This window comes from Heteronotia binoei, chromosome 19 (assembly GCF_032191835.1).
Source record: "Heteronotia binoei isolate CCM8104 ecotype False Entrance Well chromosome 19, APGP_CSIRO_Hbin_v1, whole genome shotgun sequence".
In the NCBI taxonomy this organism is placed as follows: Eukaryota; Metazoa; Chordata; class Lepidosauria; order Squamata; family Gekkonidae; genus Heteronotia; species Heteronotia binoei.
In genome coordinates this window covers 35451660-35464023 of record NC_083241.1, presented here as the reverse complement: position 1 = coordinate 35464023, position 12364 = coordinate 35451660, and the positions used below count along the sequence as shown (strand labels likewise).

At 52.0% G+C, this 12364-nt stretch overlaps 1 protein-coding gene across 1 annotated transcript in view; it reads right to left on the bottom strand.

The window, feature by feature from the left end:
• The window catches only part of LOC132587510 (protein PML-like), a 30040-nt gene that overhangs the window by 14818 nt on the left and 2858 nt on the right, over positions 1 to 12364 (bottom strand). The window contains exons 2-3 of the mRNA XM_060259788.1: positions 10133 to 10611; positions 8401 to 8981 (exon numbers count right to left, since the gene is read on the bottom strand). Coding sequence (XP_060115771.1) covers positions 8401 to 8981; positions 10133 to 10611 — 1060 coding nt within the window. The remainder of the gene's footprint in view (positions 1 to 8400; positions 8982 to 10132; positions 10612 to 12364) is intronic.

Below are 12364 nucleotides of genomic sequence, written 5' to 3'. Positions count from 1 at the left end.
ATATTTTCCAGCTTGGGAAATTTTGTTATGCACACCCCTGACTTACGTTAATTCTTCTCTGGTTTCACAACTGTTCTCTCCGTTCATGAACTGTTAATAGTATAATAAACAAGTTTTGTTGTTGTTCAGTCTTTCAGCCCACTGGTTCTGGTCCTACCTTCCGGGGCCACAGGAAACAATTCCACACCATCCTCTGTATGACAGTCCTTCGAGTACTTGAAGATGGTGACCCTAGCAGCAACTCCTGTGCATATTAGACCACACACCTCTGATGTAGCCAAGTAGGACGTGCTCCCGACAAGTCAAAGATTGGTATGTTTAGGTAAATGCAACTCAAGAGTTATTTGTGGGAGTTTGGCTCTGGTTTGCAGGTGATGTGGATAAGCTAGAGCAGGGGTTCCACAATGCGGGTGCCATGGTGTCTGCCAACACCTTTCCTGGTGCTCACAGAGTGTCTTTAGAAAGTGGGTGGAGCCAGTTGGGGATTTTGCAGAGTAAAGCTTCTGATTGGCCACTGGAGATCAGATTGGCTGCACTGGTTTTTAAAAGAGTTTGATTTGATTTATTAGATTTATATTCCACCCTCCCTGCCGAAGCAGGCTCAAGGCTTGCTCAAGACAGTGAAAACAATAAATTAGAGTAACAATCAGTGTTCCCTGTAAGCTGAGTTAGCGTGAGCTAGCTCACAGATTCTTGGCCTCCAGCTCACACATTTTTGTCTTAGCTCAGGGAAAATGGCCCCCAGAGCACACTAATATATGCAGGAGCTCACAACTTTAATACCAATAGCTCACAAAAGCAGAATTTTTGCTCACAAGACTCTACAGCTAAGAAGAAGACATTGGATTTATATTCCACCCTCCACTCAAAGAGTCTCAGAGCGGCTCACAATCTCCTTTACCTTCCTCCCCAACAACAGACACCCTGGGAGGTGGGCGGGGCTGAGAGGGCTCTCACAACAGCTGCCCTTTCAAGGACAACCTCTGCCAGAGCTATGGCTGACCCAAGGCCATTCCAGCAGCTGCAAGTGGAGGAGAGGGGAATCAAACCCAGTTCTCCCAGGTAAGAGTCTGCGCACTTAACCACGACACCAAACTGGCTCTCACAAGGGCAGCTCTGCCAGAGCTATGGCTGACCCAAGGCCATTTCAGCAGCTGCAAGTGGAGGAGAGGGGAATCAAACCCAGTTCTCCCAGGTAAGAGTCTGCGCACTTAACCACGACACCAAACTGGCTCTCACAAGGGCAGCTCTGCCAGAGCTATGGCTGACCCAAGGCCATTCCAGCAGCTGCAAGTGGAGGAGAGGGGAATCAAACCCAGTTCTCCCAGGTAAGAGTCCGCGCACTTAACCACGACACCAAACTGGCTCTCACAAGGGCAGCTCTGCCAGAGCTATGGCTGACCCAAGGCCATTCCAGCAGCTGCAAGTGGAGGAGAGGGGAATCAAACCCAGTTCTCCCAGGTAAGAGTCCGCGCACTTAACCACGACACCAAACTGGCCCTCAGAGCTTAGCGGGAACACTGGCAACAATACAATTCAATCAAGCATTAATTAAACATTTCAAACAATTGATTAGTTCAGCAGTATAAACAATGTAAACGATTAAAACAGTTTTGGTGCTAATGTCATTGAATTTCCGGTGGCACTCAGTTCTCTTAGGTATCCTTTTTACGCTACCATATCAGCAGTTCAGTTAAAGCCAAGCCGAAATAACGTTGTCTCGTAGGACTTGCAGAACTGGGCAAGGTTCCACAAGGCTCTAACTTCCTCCACCAGTTGGCTCCACCAATAGGGGGCCACGATCGAGAAGGCGCTTTCCCGGGTGGTTTTCTTGTGTTGCCTTGGCTGAAGCTGCCACGATGTTGTGTATATAACTTTTAAGTTTCACGTGTGTGGTTAATTCCTGCCTGGCTCATTGGAGCTTGAAGGACTGAGCTTGGGGACTGGAAACAATGGGAAGCAGGATCCAAACCTCTGCTTCCCCGGACCAATCATCAGCCCCCTAGTGCTTCAATGGCGTCTCAGTGCAAGAACTTTACTGTGCATATATTTGGCCCCATTGGCCCAGTTCAGCAGTCTTAGTTTAACCGCCGCAATGCTGTTATCACAAGAAAGAGCCGTCGATCACTGTTACCTCACCCCTCCATGCATTGAACTCGCTATTCTTTGGGCATCACATTTTAGGAAAGATATAGACAAGCTGGAACGGGTCCAGAGGAGGGCGACGAAGATGGAGAGGGGTCTGGAGACCAAGTCCTACAAGGAAAGGTTGAAGGAGCTGGGGATGTTTAGCCTGCAGAAGTGGCGGCTGAGAAGTGATATGATCACCATCTTCAAGTACTTGAAGGGCTGTCCTATAGAGGATGGTGTGGAATTGTTTTCTGTGGCCCCGGAAGGTAGGACCAGAACCCATGGGTTGAAATTAAATTAAAAGAGTTTCCGGCTCAACATTAGGAAGAACTTCTTGACCGTTAGAGCGGTTCCTCAGTGGAACAGGCCTCCTCGGGAGGTGGTGGGCTCTCCCTCCTTGGAGGTTTTTAAGCAGAGGCTAGATAGCCATCTGACAGCGGTGAAGATCCTGTGAATTTGGGGTAGGTATTTGTGGGTTTCCTGTGTTGCGCAGGGGGTTGGACTAGATGACACAGGGATTTCCACTGTGTGACTGGAGCTAAGGTTTGGCAACCATTCTGTGGCTAGCTCCGCCTCCTGCAGCAGACAACGGAAGATTTGTATCACTTACCGTGAAGCTTCCTTCTCGGTGGACTGGCAGTGGGTCAGTCCGACTACTGGGTATAGGCTCCTCCTCCTCATCACAGGGTCGGGTCTTCCAATTGATCCGGCAGGGGGGAGTGGCCTATACCTCCCAGAACTCTCCAGTTGTATCCAAGCCGCATCCCCCTATAGAAAATAACTTCCAAATCTTCCCCATCAAACATACTCTATTACCGAGTAAACGAGAACAATTTTATTATGCTTCAATGCACCATACAGAATGGATAATTGAACTATAGCATTACAGACCACAGTACAGTAACTTATTCCAAAGGAAGGAACCAGCTCCAGAATCCATCTCCAAAACCCAGGAAGCCGTTCAACCACCAAAGGGCGGGCCGGACCGACCCACTGCCAATCCACCGAGAAGGAAGCTTCACGGTAAGTGATACAAATCTTCCGTTCTCCGGTGGTCTGGTCAGTGGGTTGGTCCGACTACTGGGACGTAACCAAGCTGTACATAACTGGGCGGGACCGGCTTCCCTGTTTAGAGTGCATGCTGCAGCACACGCCTCCCAAAGGCCGCCTCCGCCGAAGCCCACTTATCTACCTTATAGTGCTTGGTAAAGGTATGCACCGACCTCCAAGTTGCTGCCTTACACACAGCTTCCAAAGAAGGAAAGGATCTATACACTGCCGATGTAGCAGCACCCCTCAAAGAGTGAGCCGTGATCCCATCCGGAGGGATTTGACCTTGGGCCTTGTAAGCCAGAACAATACATTCCCGCAGCCATCTACTAAGAGAGGAAGTGGAAACCTGTTGTCCCTGTGACCTTTTACTGAAAGACACAAACAAGGAGTCAGACTTTCTCCAGTCTTTTGTGCGCTCAATATAAAAGCTGAGTGCCCTCTTAACATCTAGACAGTGCAACTCCCTTTCCTTGGGAGACTTAGGATTGGGGCAAAAATTTGGAAGCACCAACTCCTGAGACCTATGGAAAATAGAATTAACCTTAGGGATGAAAGATGGGTCTGGCCTAAGCACCACCTTATCATTATGAAAGACACAGAGTTCCTTATCCACAGAAAGGGCCCGTAACTCGGGACACCCTACGTGCCGTGGTGATTCCCACTAGAAAGAGTGCTTTTAAAGTTAGTTCCTCAATCCCACATGATGCCATGGGCTCGAAGGGACGCCTACACAAAGCATTCAACACAACATTCAACTTCCACGAAGGAAACCTGTGCACCTGTGGCGGTTTGAGAAGTGCAGTACCCCTCAGAAAACGCCTAATATGCGGATGCATGGACAAAGCCTTACGCCCCCGCACCCCTTGGATAGCAGAGATGGCAGCCACCTGACGCCGAAGTGTACTAGTGGAAAGCCCTTTGTCCGCCCCCTCCTGTAGGAAACACAGAACACCTTGAACATTCACCTTCAACGGATCCCACCCCTGCTGGGCCGACCACGCAGAGAAAACCTTCCAGGTGGTGTTATACACTCTGTTAGTGGAGAATTTACGAGACGCCAACATAGTGTCCACCACCCTCTTGGCATAACCTAGACCTTCGAGCTGCAACCGCTCAACCTCCAAACTGTCAACTGTAACAGGTCCGGCTGAGGATGTGACATGTTGCCCTGAGTCAAGAGGTCGTCCCTCCTCGGCAGTCGCCAAGGGGGTTGAACCGACAACCTCAGAAGTTCCTGGAACCACGCCCGTCTTGGCCAGAAAGGAGCCACCAGCACCATCTCTGCCCTTAACTCCACTACCCTCTGAATCACCCTGGGCAATAGTGGAATGGGTGGGAAGGCATACAGTAGCCCTGTCGGCCGCTCGCCACTGAGCGCATCGGTCCCTTCTGCTTCTGTTTTTGGCGAAGAACCTGTCCACCTGACGATTCTCTGCCGTGGCAAACAAATCCACCGACACTGGACCGTATCTGTCCACTATCAGGCTGAAGGTCTCTCTGTGCAGCATCCACTCCGTCTGGTCTAGAAAACGTCTGCTGAGCCAATCCGCTAGCAGGTTGTCCCCTTTCCGGGAACGTGAACCGCCTTGATCGACTGGAGATTGGCTTCCGCCCACTCGAAAAGAACCTTCGCCTCGGCGTGAAGAGATTTCACCCGGGGTTCCTCCTTGCCGATTCACATACGCCTTGGCCGTTGAATTGTCCGTTTTTACTAGGACATGGCGACCTATCAGGACTGTCTGCAAACCTAACAACCCTAGCCGAATTGCTCTGAGCTCCAAGGAGTTGATACTGCGCTTCATCTCGTGGGGCTCCCATTGTCCCTGAATCATCTGATCCTGCGAGTGAGCCCCCCAGCCCCATAGACTGGCGTCTGTGGTCACACATACTCTCTGGGGTTCGCGGAGAGGATGGCCCGGAAGAAAGCGGACCGGATCCAGCCACCACTGTAACTGGGTTGTCACCTCTGACGACAACGTCACCAGTTTGCGAAGTTTGTACCCTATGATGTCCTGGAAAGGACGAAGGAACAACTGCACGGGTCGAGTGTGGAACCTGGCCCAAAACAGCAAATCCTGACACGAGACCATCATCCCTAGTAACTGCGCTGGAGACATAACCGATACCCTGCGTTGTTGCGGAACCCCCTGTAATAGGGAGCAGAACTTCTCCCGTCTCTCTACAGTCAAGAAAACTCTGTCCATGGTCGTATCTGTCTCTACCCCCAGGTGCACTATCCTCTGTGAGGGAAGAAGTTTTCCATGTTTACTACAAAGCCGTGACGACGTAACATGGTCACGGTCTGCTGGATGCCCTCCAGACATTGTTGGTATGACCCCGCCTTCACCAGGATGTCGTCCAGATATGGGAACAAGGCGACGCCCTGCAGTCTCAGCTCCGCCACCAGGGTCACCAATATCTTTGTAAACACCCGGGGAGAACACTTCAGACCGAACGGTAGGGCCCGATACTGAAAATGTTTCCCTCCAAAGGAGAAACGCAGAAATTTTCTGTGGGATTCCCGAATGGGAACATGTAAATAAGCCTCGGATAGATCCAAGGAGGCCAAGAAATCCTGTGGCTGAATGGCTAGCAACACTGACCGTAAGGTCTCCATTTTGAAATGCTTCGTTAGAACGAACTTGCTGAGCCATTTCAGATCCAGGATGGTTCTGAACTCCCCGTTCTTCTTTGGCACTAAAAAAATTACTGAATAAAACTCCCAACCCCTGATGGGGTGTTGGGACTAACTCCACAGCCCCTATAGCCACCAAATGCTGAATGGCTGACAACATTGCTCTGTGAGCGGCCAAATCCCGCTTCCGCGGGACCCGAAAGCGGTTGGGAGGGAGGGAGTGAAACTCTATGGCGTAGCCCTGTGTCACCACCTCCAGTAGCCACCGGTCTTGAATAGAATGATTCCATGTGTCTGCGAACAGGGAGAGACGACCTCCTATTCTCCGTCGCCTGGTGACCAGCATAGTCATTGGGATCCCCCTTTTTTTGAGGGGGTTTTTGAATTCTGGTCTGACTTTCCAGAATAGTAGGGTTTAGAATCCCGCCCCTTCTGTTGCCATTTTCCTCTAAAGGAACGAAAAGAGCCTGGTCTAGAAGGCTTCTTGGAGTCCCGAAAGGAAGGAAAGGATTTCCTCTGTTTTGTCTCCTTACCCTTAGAGGGTAGGACCTTCTTTTTATCCCTGTTCTCAATGAGGTACCTATCTAGGCCCTCTCCGAACAACAAGGCTCCTTTAAAGGGTACCGCTGCCACCCTAGCCTGGGCCGCAGTGTCGACCTCCCAATTTCGAAGCCAAATGTTGCGTCTAGCCGCCACGCCACAGGCCATGGCTCTAGCTGTTTGCTGCATGGTATCTAATGAACTATCTGCCACAAAGGCAGCAGATAAGGCAATCTTTTTCAGCTCGTCCTTGAACTCCTTCGGAGCTCCACTATCCGCTGCTGCTAAATTATTAGCCCAGGTACACATTGCTCTGGCAAACAATGAGGATGTTGTGGCTGTTTTAATGGCCCAGGCCGATGCTTCAAATTCCTTGCGCAAAGCCTGCTCTATTCTTCTATCACATGGATCCTTGGGTAAACCATCTGCGTCCATGGGCAGGACCGAATTAGAGATGAGACTAGTTACAGGGTCATCTACTGTTGGTAACTTTAGCCTCTTAGTGGCCTGTGGAATTAAGGAATAGAGCTTAGAAAAAACTTGCTGGGTGGCCTTGGGCTTAGCCGGCCGCTCCCACTCTGCCTTAATCATAGCGAAAAAGGCAGCTGGCAAAGGAACCCCTGTTTGAGAGCTACTCAATTTTGGCATCATTTCTCCTGAGCCTGTAGGAAGGTCAGGATCCAGCTCCTCCTTCTCTTTAGGAGTTGCCACAAAATTAAGGGTCCTTAAAACCTTAGGGAGCAATTCTGAATAATATTCGAGGGGAAAGAGCCGAGATTGCACTGTAGCAGGCTGTTCCTCCTCATCCGAAAGCTCCCCTTCTTCCCTGTCTGACTGTTGATCAGAGCACTCCGACTCCTCAGCCGAACTTAGAAGAGGCGAGTCTAAACCTAAATGAGACCTGCCCTTAGGTCGCCATTCCAGGGAGTCACTAGGGCTGGTATCTCTGCCTCTTTTCCTTCCCTCCTGCTTCTTTTGCGTCGTCGCGGAAGCAGGGGAGTCCGGGTGTTGACGGAGGTCCTGCCCCAGCTCTTTTAACATCTCTTGTTTAAGCCATTGCAGCAAATTTGCCTTGGCATCCTCCCCTGAAAGATCAGGGTTCTGAGCCTCCTGCTGAGAAGCCAGTGTTCCTGACAGAAGAGGCAGTTCGAACTCACTGGGGGAATTGCTCTTTGAACTAGCTGCCATTTCGTTGCTTCCCTGCGTCACTGGAAACAAAAGTGAAAGTAGAGGCCATAAGAAAAAGAAAAGGGCGCGAAAAGCCTAAAAAGGAAGGCAACTTGCCTTCACTGAGCCCCCTGTCGGATCTTAAGACGTCTTCTCCCTTCCCTCGGCCCCCGTGAAGGGTTTTTCCCCCACTGCCATGCGGCTCACTGCAACGCAGTTTGGGCTCCAGGCATTTCTGTCTATACCATGCCTCTTCCCGGGGCTATGGTCGATGTTCCCAACCATGCCAGGCCCTTTCGCACTGCCGGGCGGCTCACCGCGCTGCAGTTTTCGGGCTCACGCAGCTTTGTGCCGCTTTCCTCCTGCTCTGTTTCTGTCGCGTCAGCGAGGAAACGGAGCTCCAGGGGCTCTGCCGTCTCCAAGACTCGGGTCTACTCACGAGTAGCCCTCCGACAGCTTGCCCCTCTGCCGGTTTTGTTGGGGACCAACCCCTACGCTCCCGGCCGTCGTTCTTCTTCTTCGTCCGGATCTCCCGCGCTTTTCTCCAAAGGCGCTTGGAAGAAAGCTGTCCTGCTTCATGCAGGGCCGGGAAAAAACTGGAGAGTTCTGGGAGGTATAGGCCACTCCCCCCTGCCGGATCAATTGGAAGACCCGACCCTGTGATGAGGAGGAGGAGCCTATACCCAGTAGTCGGACCGACCCACTGACCAGACCACCGGAGAACAGACAACCCTGGCCTGCATAAGACTAAGGGTCTGATTCAGTATAAGGCAGATGCAAGTGTCCACGTGAATTTCCTAGCATCTCAACCGGCTTGCTCCCTCATCCCACCCAATCTCACCCACCCTGGCCATGCTCCTGTGAAAAGGTCTTACCTTTCTCCTTCGTCACTCTTTCATAAAAAGCCTGAAGGCGGGTCTCCACTTCTGCAAAGTTCCCCACCGGGATCTGAGTCTCCACCACGGGCGGCTGCTTCCTCTTCAACTCCTCCAGGGACTCCCTGATGAAAGGGTACATGTCCAGAACCTCCTGGTCAGAGGCATAGAGGCGCATCTTCTCCACCAGTTCCTTGCTGGATTCCATCCTCTGGACCACCAACTCCACCCTGTGAAGCTTCTCATCCACGTTTTGGACATGACGCTGGTGCTGTTCTTGCACGGAGGCCAACAGCTTCTCCCCTTCCTCCTGCACCAGCCGCACCATCTCAGCCACCTTCTGCTCGATCTGCTCCCTGGTTTTGTTCTTCGTCTCCACCATGTTGCGGATCATCTCCCGGAGGTTTACGCATGTCTGGTCGTAGGAGGTCTTCTTCTCCTTCAACTCCGTGCTCATGCTCAGCAGCTCCTGCTGCCGCCGCTGGATTTCTTCTTGGATGTGGCAGTGCCGGCCGTTGTGTCGGGAGTCCAGCACTGCGCAGACGCAGCACATGGACCTCTGGCAGGCTTTGCAGTAGATGCTGTGGATCAAATGGAGGTCAGAGGCCCATCATTGCTATTGAAAACTTTCATAACACCGCAAGCCTAGGTCTAGGTCTCACAGAGTGGGGAGGGACGCTGGCTCAGTGGTAGAGCATCTGCTTGGGAAGCAGAAGGTCCCAGGTTCAATCCCCGGCATCTCCAACTAAAAAGGGTCCAGGCAAGTAGGTGTGAAAAACCTCAGCTTGAGACCCTGGAGAGCCATGAATGGGGCTGTGGCTCAGGGGTAGAGCACCTGCTTGGTAAGCAGAAGGTCCCAGGTTCAATCCCCGGCATCTCCAACTAAAAAGGGTCCAGGCAAGTAGGCGTGAAAAACCACAGCTTGAGACCCTGGAGAGCCGCTGCTGGTCTGAGTAGACAATACTGACTTTGATGGACCCAAGAGGGTCTGATTTCAGTAGAAAGCAGCTTCATACGTTCATACCCTTTGGGAGGGATGATGGCTCAGTGGTAGAGCATCTGCTTGGTAAGCAGAAGGTCCCAGGTTCAGTCCCTGGCATTTCCAACTAAAAAGGGTCCAGGCAAGCAGGCGTGAAAAACCTCAGCTTGAGAACCTGGAGAGCCGCTGCCAGTCTGAGGAGACAATACTGACTAAGATGGACCGAGGGTCTGATTCAGGATAAGGAAGCTTCATATGTATGTATGAGTGTTGGACTAGATGGACCATTGGCCTGATCCAACATAGCTTCTCTTATGTTCTTAGGTTTCTGGGGCAGTGATGCTCTGTATTATTGGTGCTTGAAGGGGGGTGGGCACAGTGGAAGGGCTTCTAGTGTCCTGGCCCCACTGGTGGACCTCCTGACAAATCAGATCCAAGCCGCTGGCTGGCTTGAAGAAATGATTTAAAGTGAGAAATGCCTTCTCCAAGCTAGCTGACAGGGCGGTGTGGGTCTTCAAAAGCCACAGAATATGCGTGAAAGAGCCACACGTGGTTCCCGAACCGCAGCTTGGCCACCCCTGTACTAAAACATTGCCGTAATGTTGGTGACATGCTGATGTCACTTCCAGTGCCTGCCGGAAGTGACATCACCGTGTCGCTAGCAATGAGGCCTAGGCCTCCTTCCCACTCCTGCTAAGTCCCCCACCCCACATCACCACCACCACAGGAGCGACTTGGGAACTTTAACCCTACCTCAGGTGTTGCATTCTGTGGTCTGCGATGGAGCAGAACATGACAGTGACATTCTTGAATTCCGCAAGGAATCCCTCGCTCGAATTGGCCTTGATATCCTTCACGGCCCTCGCTTCATGGCTCTCCCTCTTGAGGTACCTCTGGTGGCTTTCGAAACACGGGGTGCACAGGAATTCCTGGCAGTCAGAGCACCAGTACGTCCCCTCTTTCTTACAATTGTTGCAAACCAAGTCCTGGCCGCTCTTAATCATCTGGAAGACTCTCAGCTTGTCTCGAAGATTGGCAAAGAGCATGTTGTCTTGAACGGCGGTCCCCTCCGTTTGGGAGTGCGGCGTCTCGCAGATGGGGCAGCAATTCGCAGGTTTGGTTTCGTGAAGGCATTCCGTGCATATGTTGTGAAGGCAGGGCAGGAGTTTGGGGCACCCGGCTTCCTGGCGGCAATTCTCACACGAGAGGAACTGGAATTCTTTCTCCATTTCCTGGAGGAAGAAACAGAACGAGGATAATATAGTGCAGGGGTGGCCGACGGTAGCTCTCCACGTGTTTTTTTTTGCCTACAACTCCCATCAGCCTCAGCCAGCATGGCCAATGGCTGGGGCTGATGGGAGTTGTAGGCAAAAAAAACATCTGGAGAGCTATCGTTGGCCACCCTTGATATAGTGGGTTCTTAGGCATTGAAGAGGTGAGGTGGAAGTGAGTATAGAATGGTAGGAGGCTGCACTAACAAGACTGAGAAATGGGGCCCGCTGGGCCAACTATATACAACAGTGGCTCCCAACCTTTTTGGCACCAGGGACCAGTTTTGTGGAAGACAATTTTTCCACAGACCAGTGGGGCGGCGGCGATGGTGGTTTTGCCACCCCAGCCTGCCCCCGTGGGGGTCTTTAAATGGGGGGGAGACTGGGGCTGCTTTTGCCGCCTCCCTGCTAGGTGGCAGAAGGCCAATCTGCCTCCCCCTCCCATTTAAAGACCCTTGCCCAAAGCTGTGCTGCCTCTTTCGTCTGCCCGGGTGGGAGGAAGCAGTGCGGCACCTCCGCTTTCCTCCACGGCCCGGTTGCTAGCAGGCCACGGACTGGTACCGGTCTGAGGCCCACTGGTTGGGGATCCCTGATATACAACCCTGGGTTCCCGCGCTAGCACGTGATTGGGTCATTCAAACCAGCAGGGGGCCTGTGATCGGAGCAGGGCAGTTTGGATTTGGATCCTTCTGTCCATTGTCCCCGAGTCCCCAAGCTCAGTCCTTCAGGCTCCAATGAGCCAGGCAGGAACACCATTGGTAACAACGTGGCTTCACGTACCTAACAATGAGACACAAACGTCTACATCGCAGCTGCCAAGTGAGGGAGTTGCTGCGGTACAGAATTCTGGATTTCTTGTCTGAGGCCAGACCAAGACCAGACCTGATCTCATCGCGTCTCGGAAGCTAATCAGGAGAGCTGACCCTGCCACTAGACACCTGCCTAGGGCGCTGGCCTTCTGGGGGCGCTGAATTGGATGCCCGCTATGTGACTCGGTGATGTTATGAGGGCAAGGTGTATGTGTGCCAGAAGCTAGCCTCGGCTACGGTGCCCAACAGTCTGGAACCTTCTCTACTAAGCAAGTGTCAATCCTGGCTAGTATTTGGTATGGGAGACCACCAAGGAAGACCATGAAGCAGAATCAGGCAATGGCAAACTACCTCTGAATGTCTCTTGCGCTTTGAAAATCCTACGGGGGTCACTTTAAGTCAGCTGTGAGCTCATGGCTTCTCTCCACCAATCTTGTCCTCAGAGGTTGAGAGCCACGTGCCACAGGTCACCTGGTAAAGCTTCATGATTCCATGAAGAAGAGACTGGATTTATATCCCACCCTCCGCTCCGAATCTCAAAGCAGCCTACAATCGCCTTTATCTTCCTCCCTCACAACAGACACCCTGTGAGGTGGGTGGGGCTGAGAGAGCTCTCACAGCGGCTGCCCTTTCAAGGACAACTCCTGAGAGAGCTGTGGCTAACCCGAGGCCATTCCAGCAGCTGCGAGTGAAGAAGTGAGGAATCAAACCCGTTTCTCCCAGATAAGAGCCCGCACGCTTAACCACGACACCAAACTGGCTCTCTACACCATGAGGGATCGTGCTTGAGAGAACAATGGTTCGTTTTAGATGCAAAAAGGGCTTCTTTTTTTTTCTGGAAAAAAAGAGGTGTTGGAACTCTCAAGAGGGAAATGAAGGAGAAACACACGGGTGCCCCTCATGAA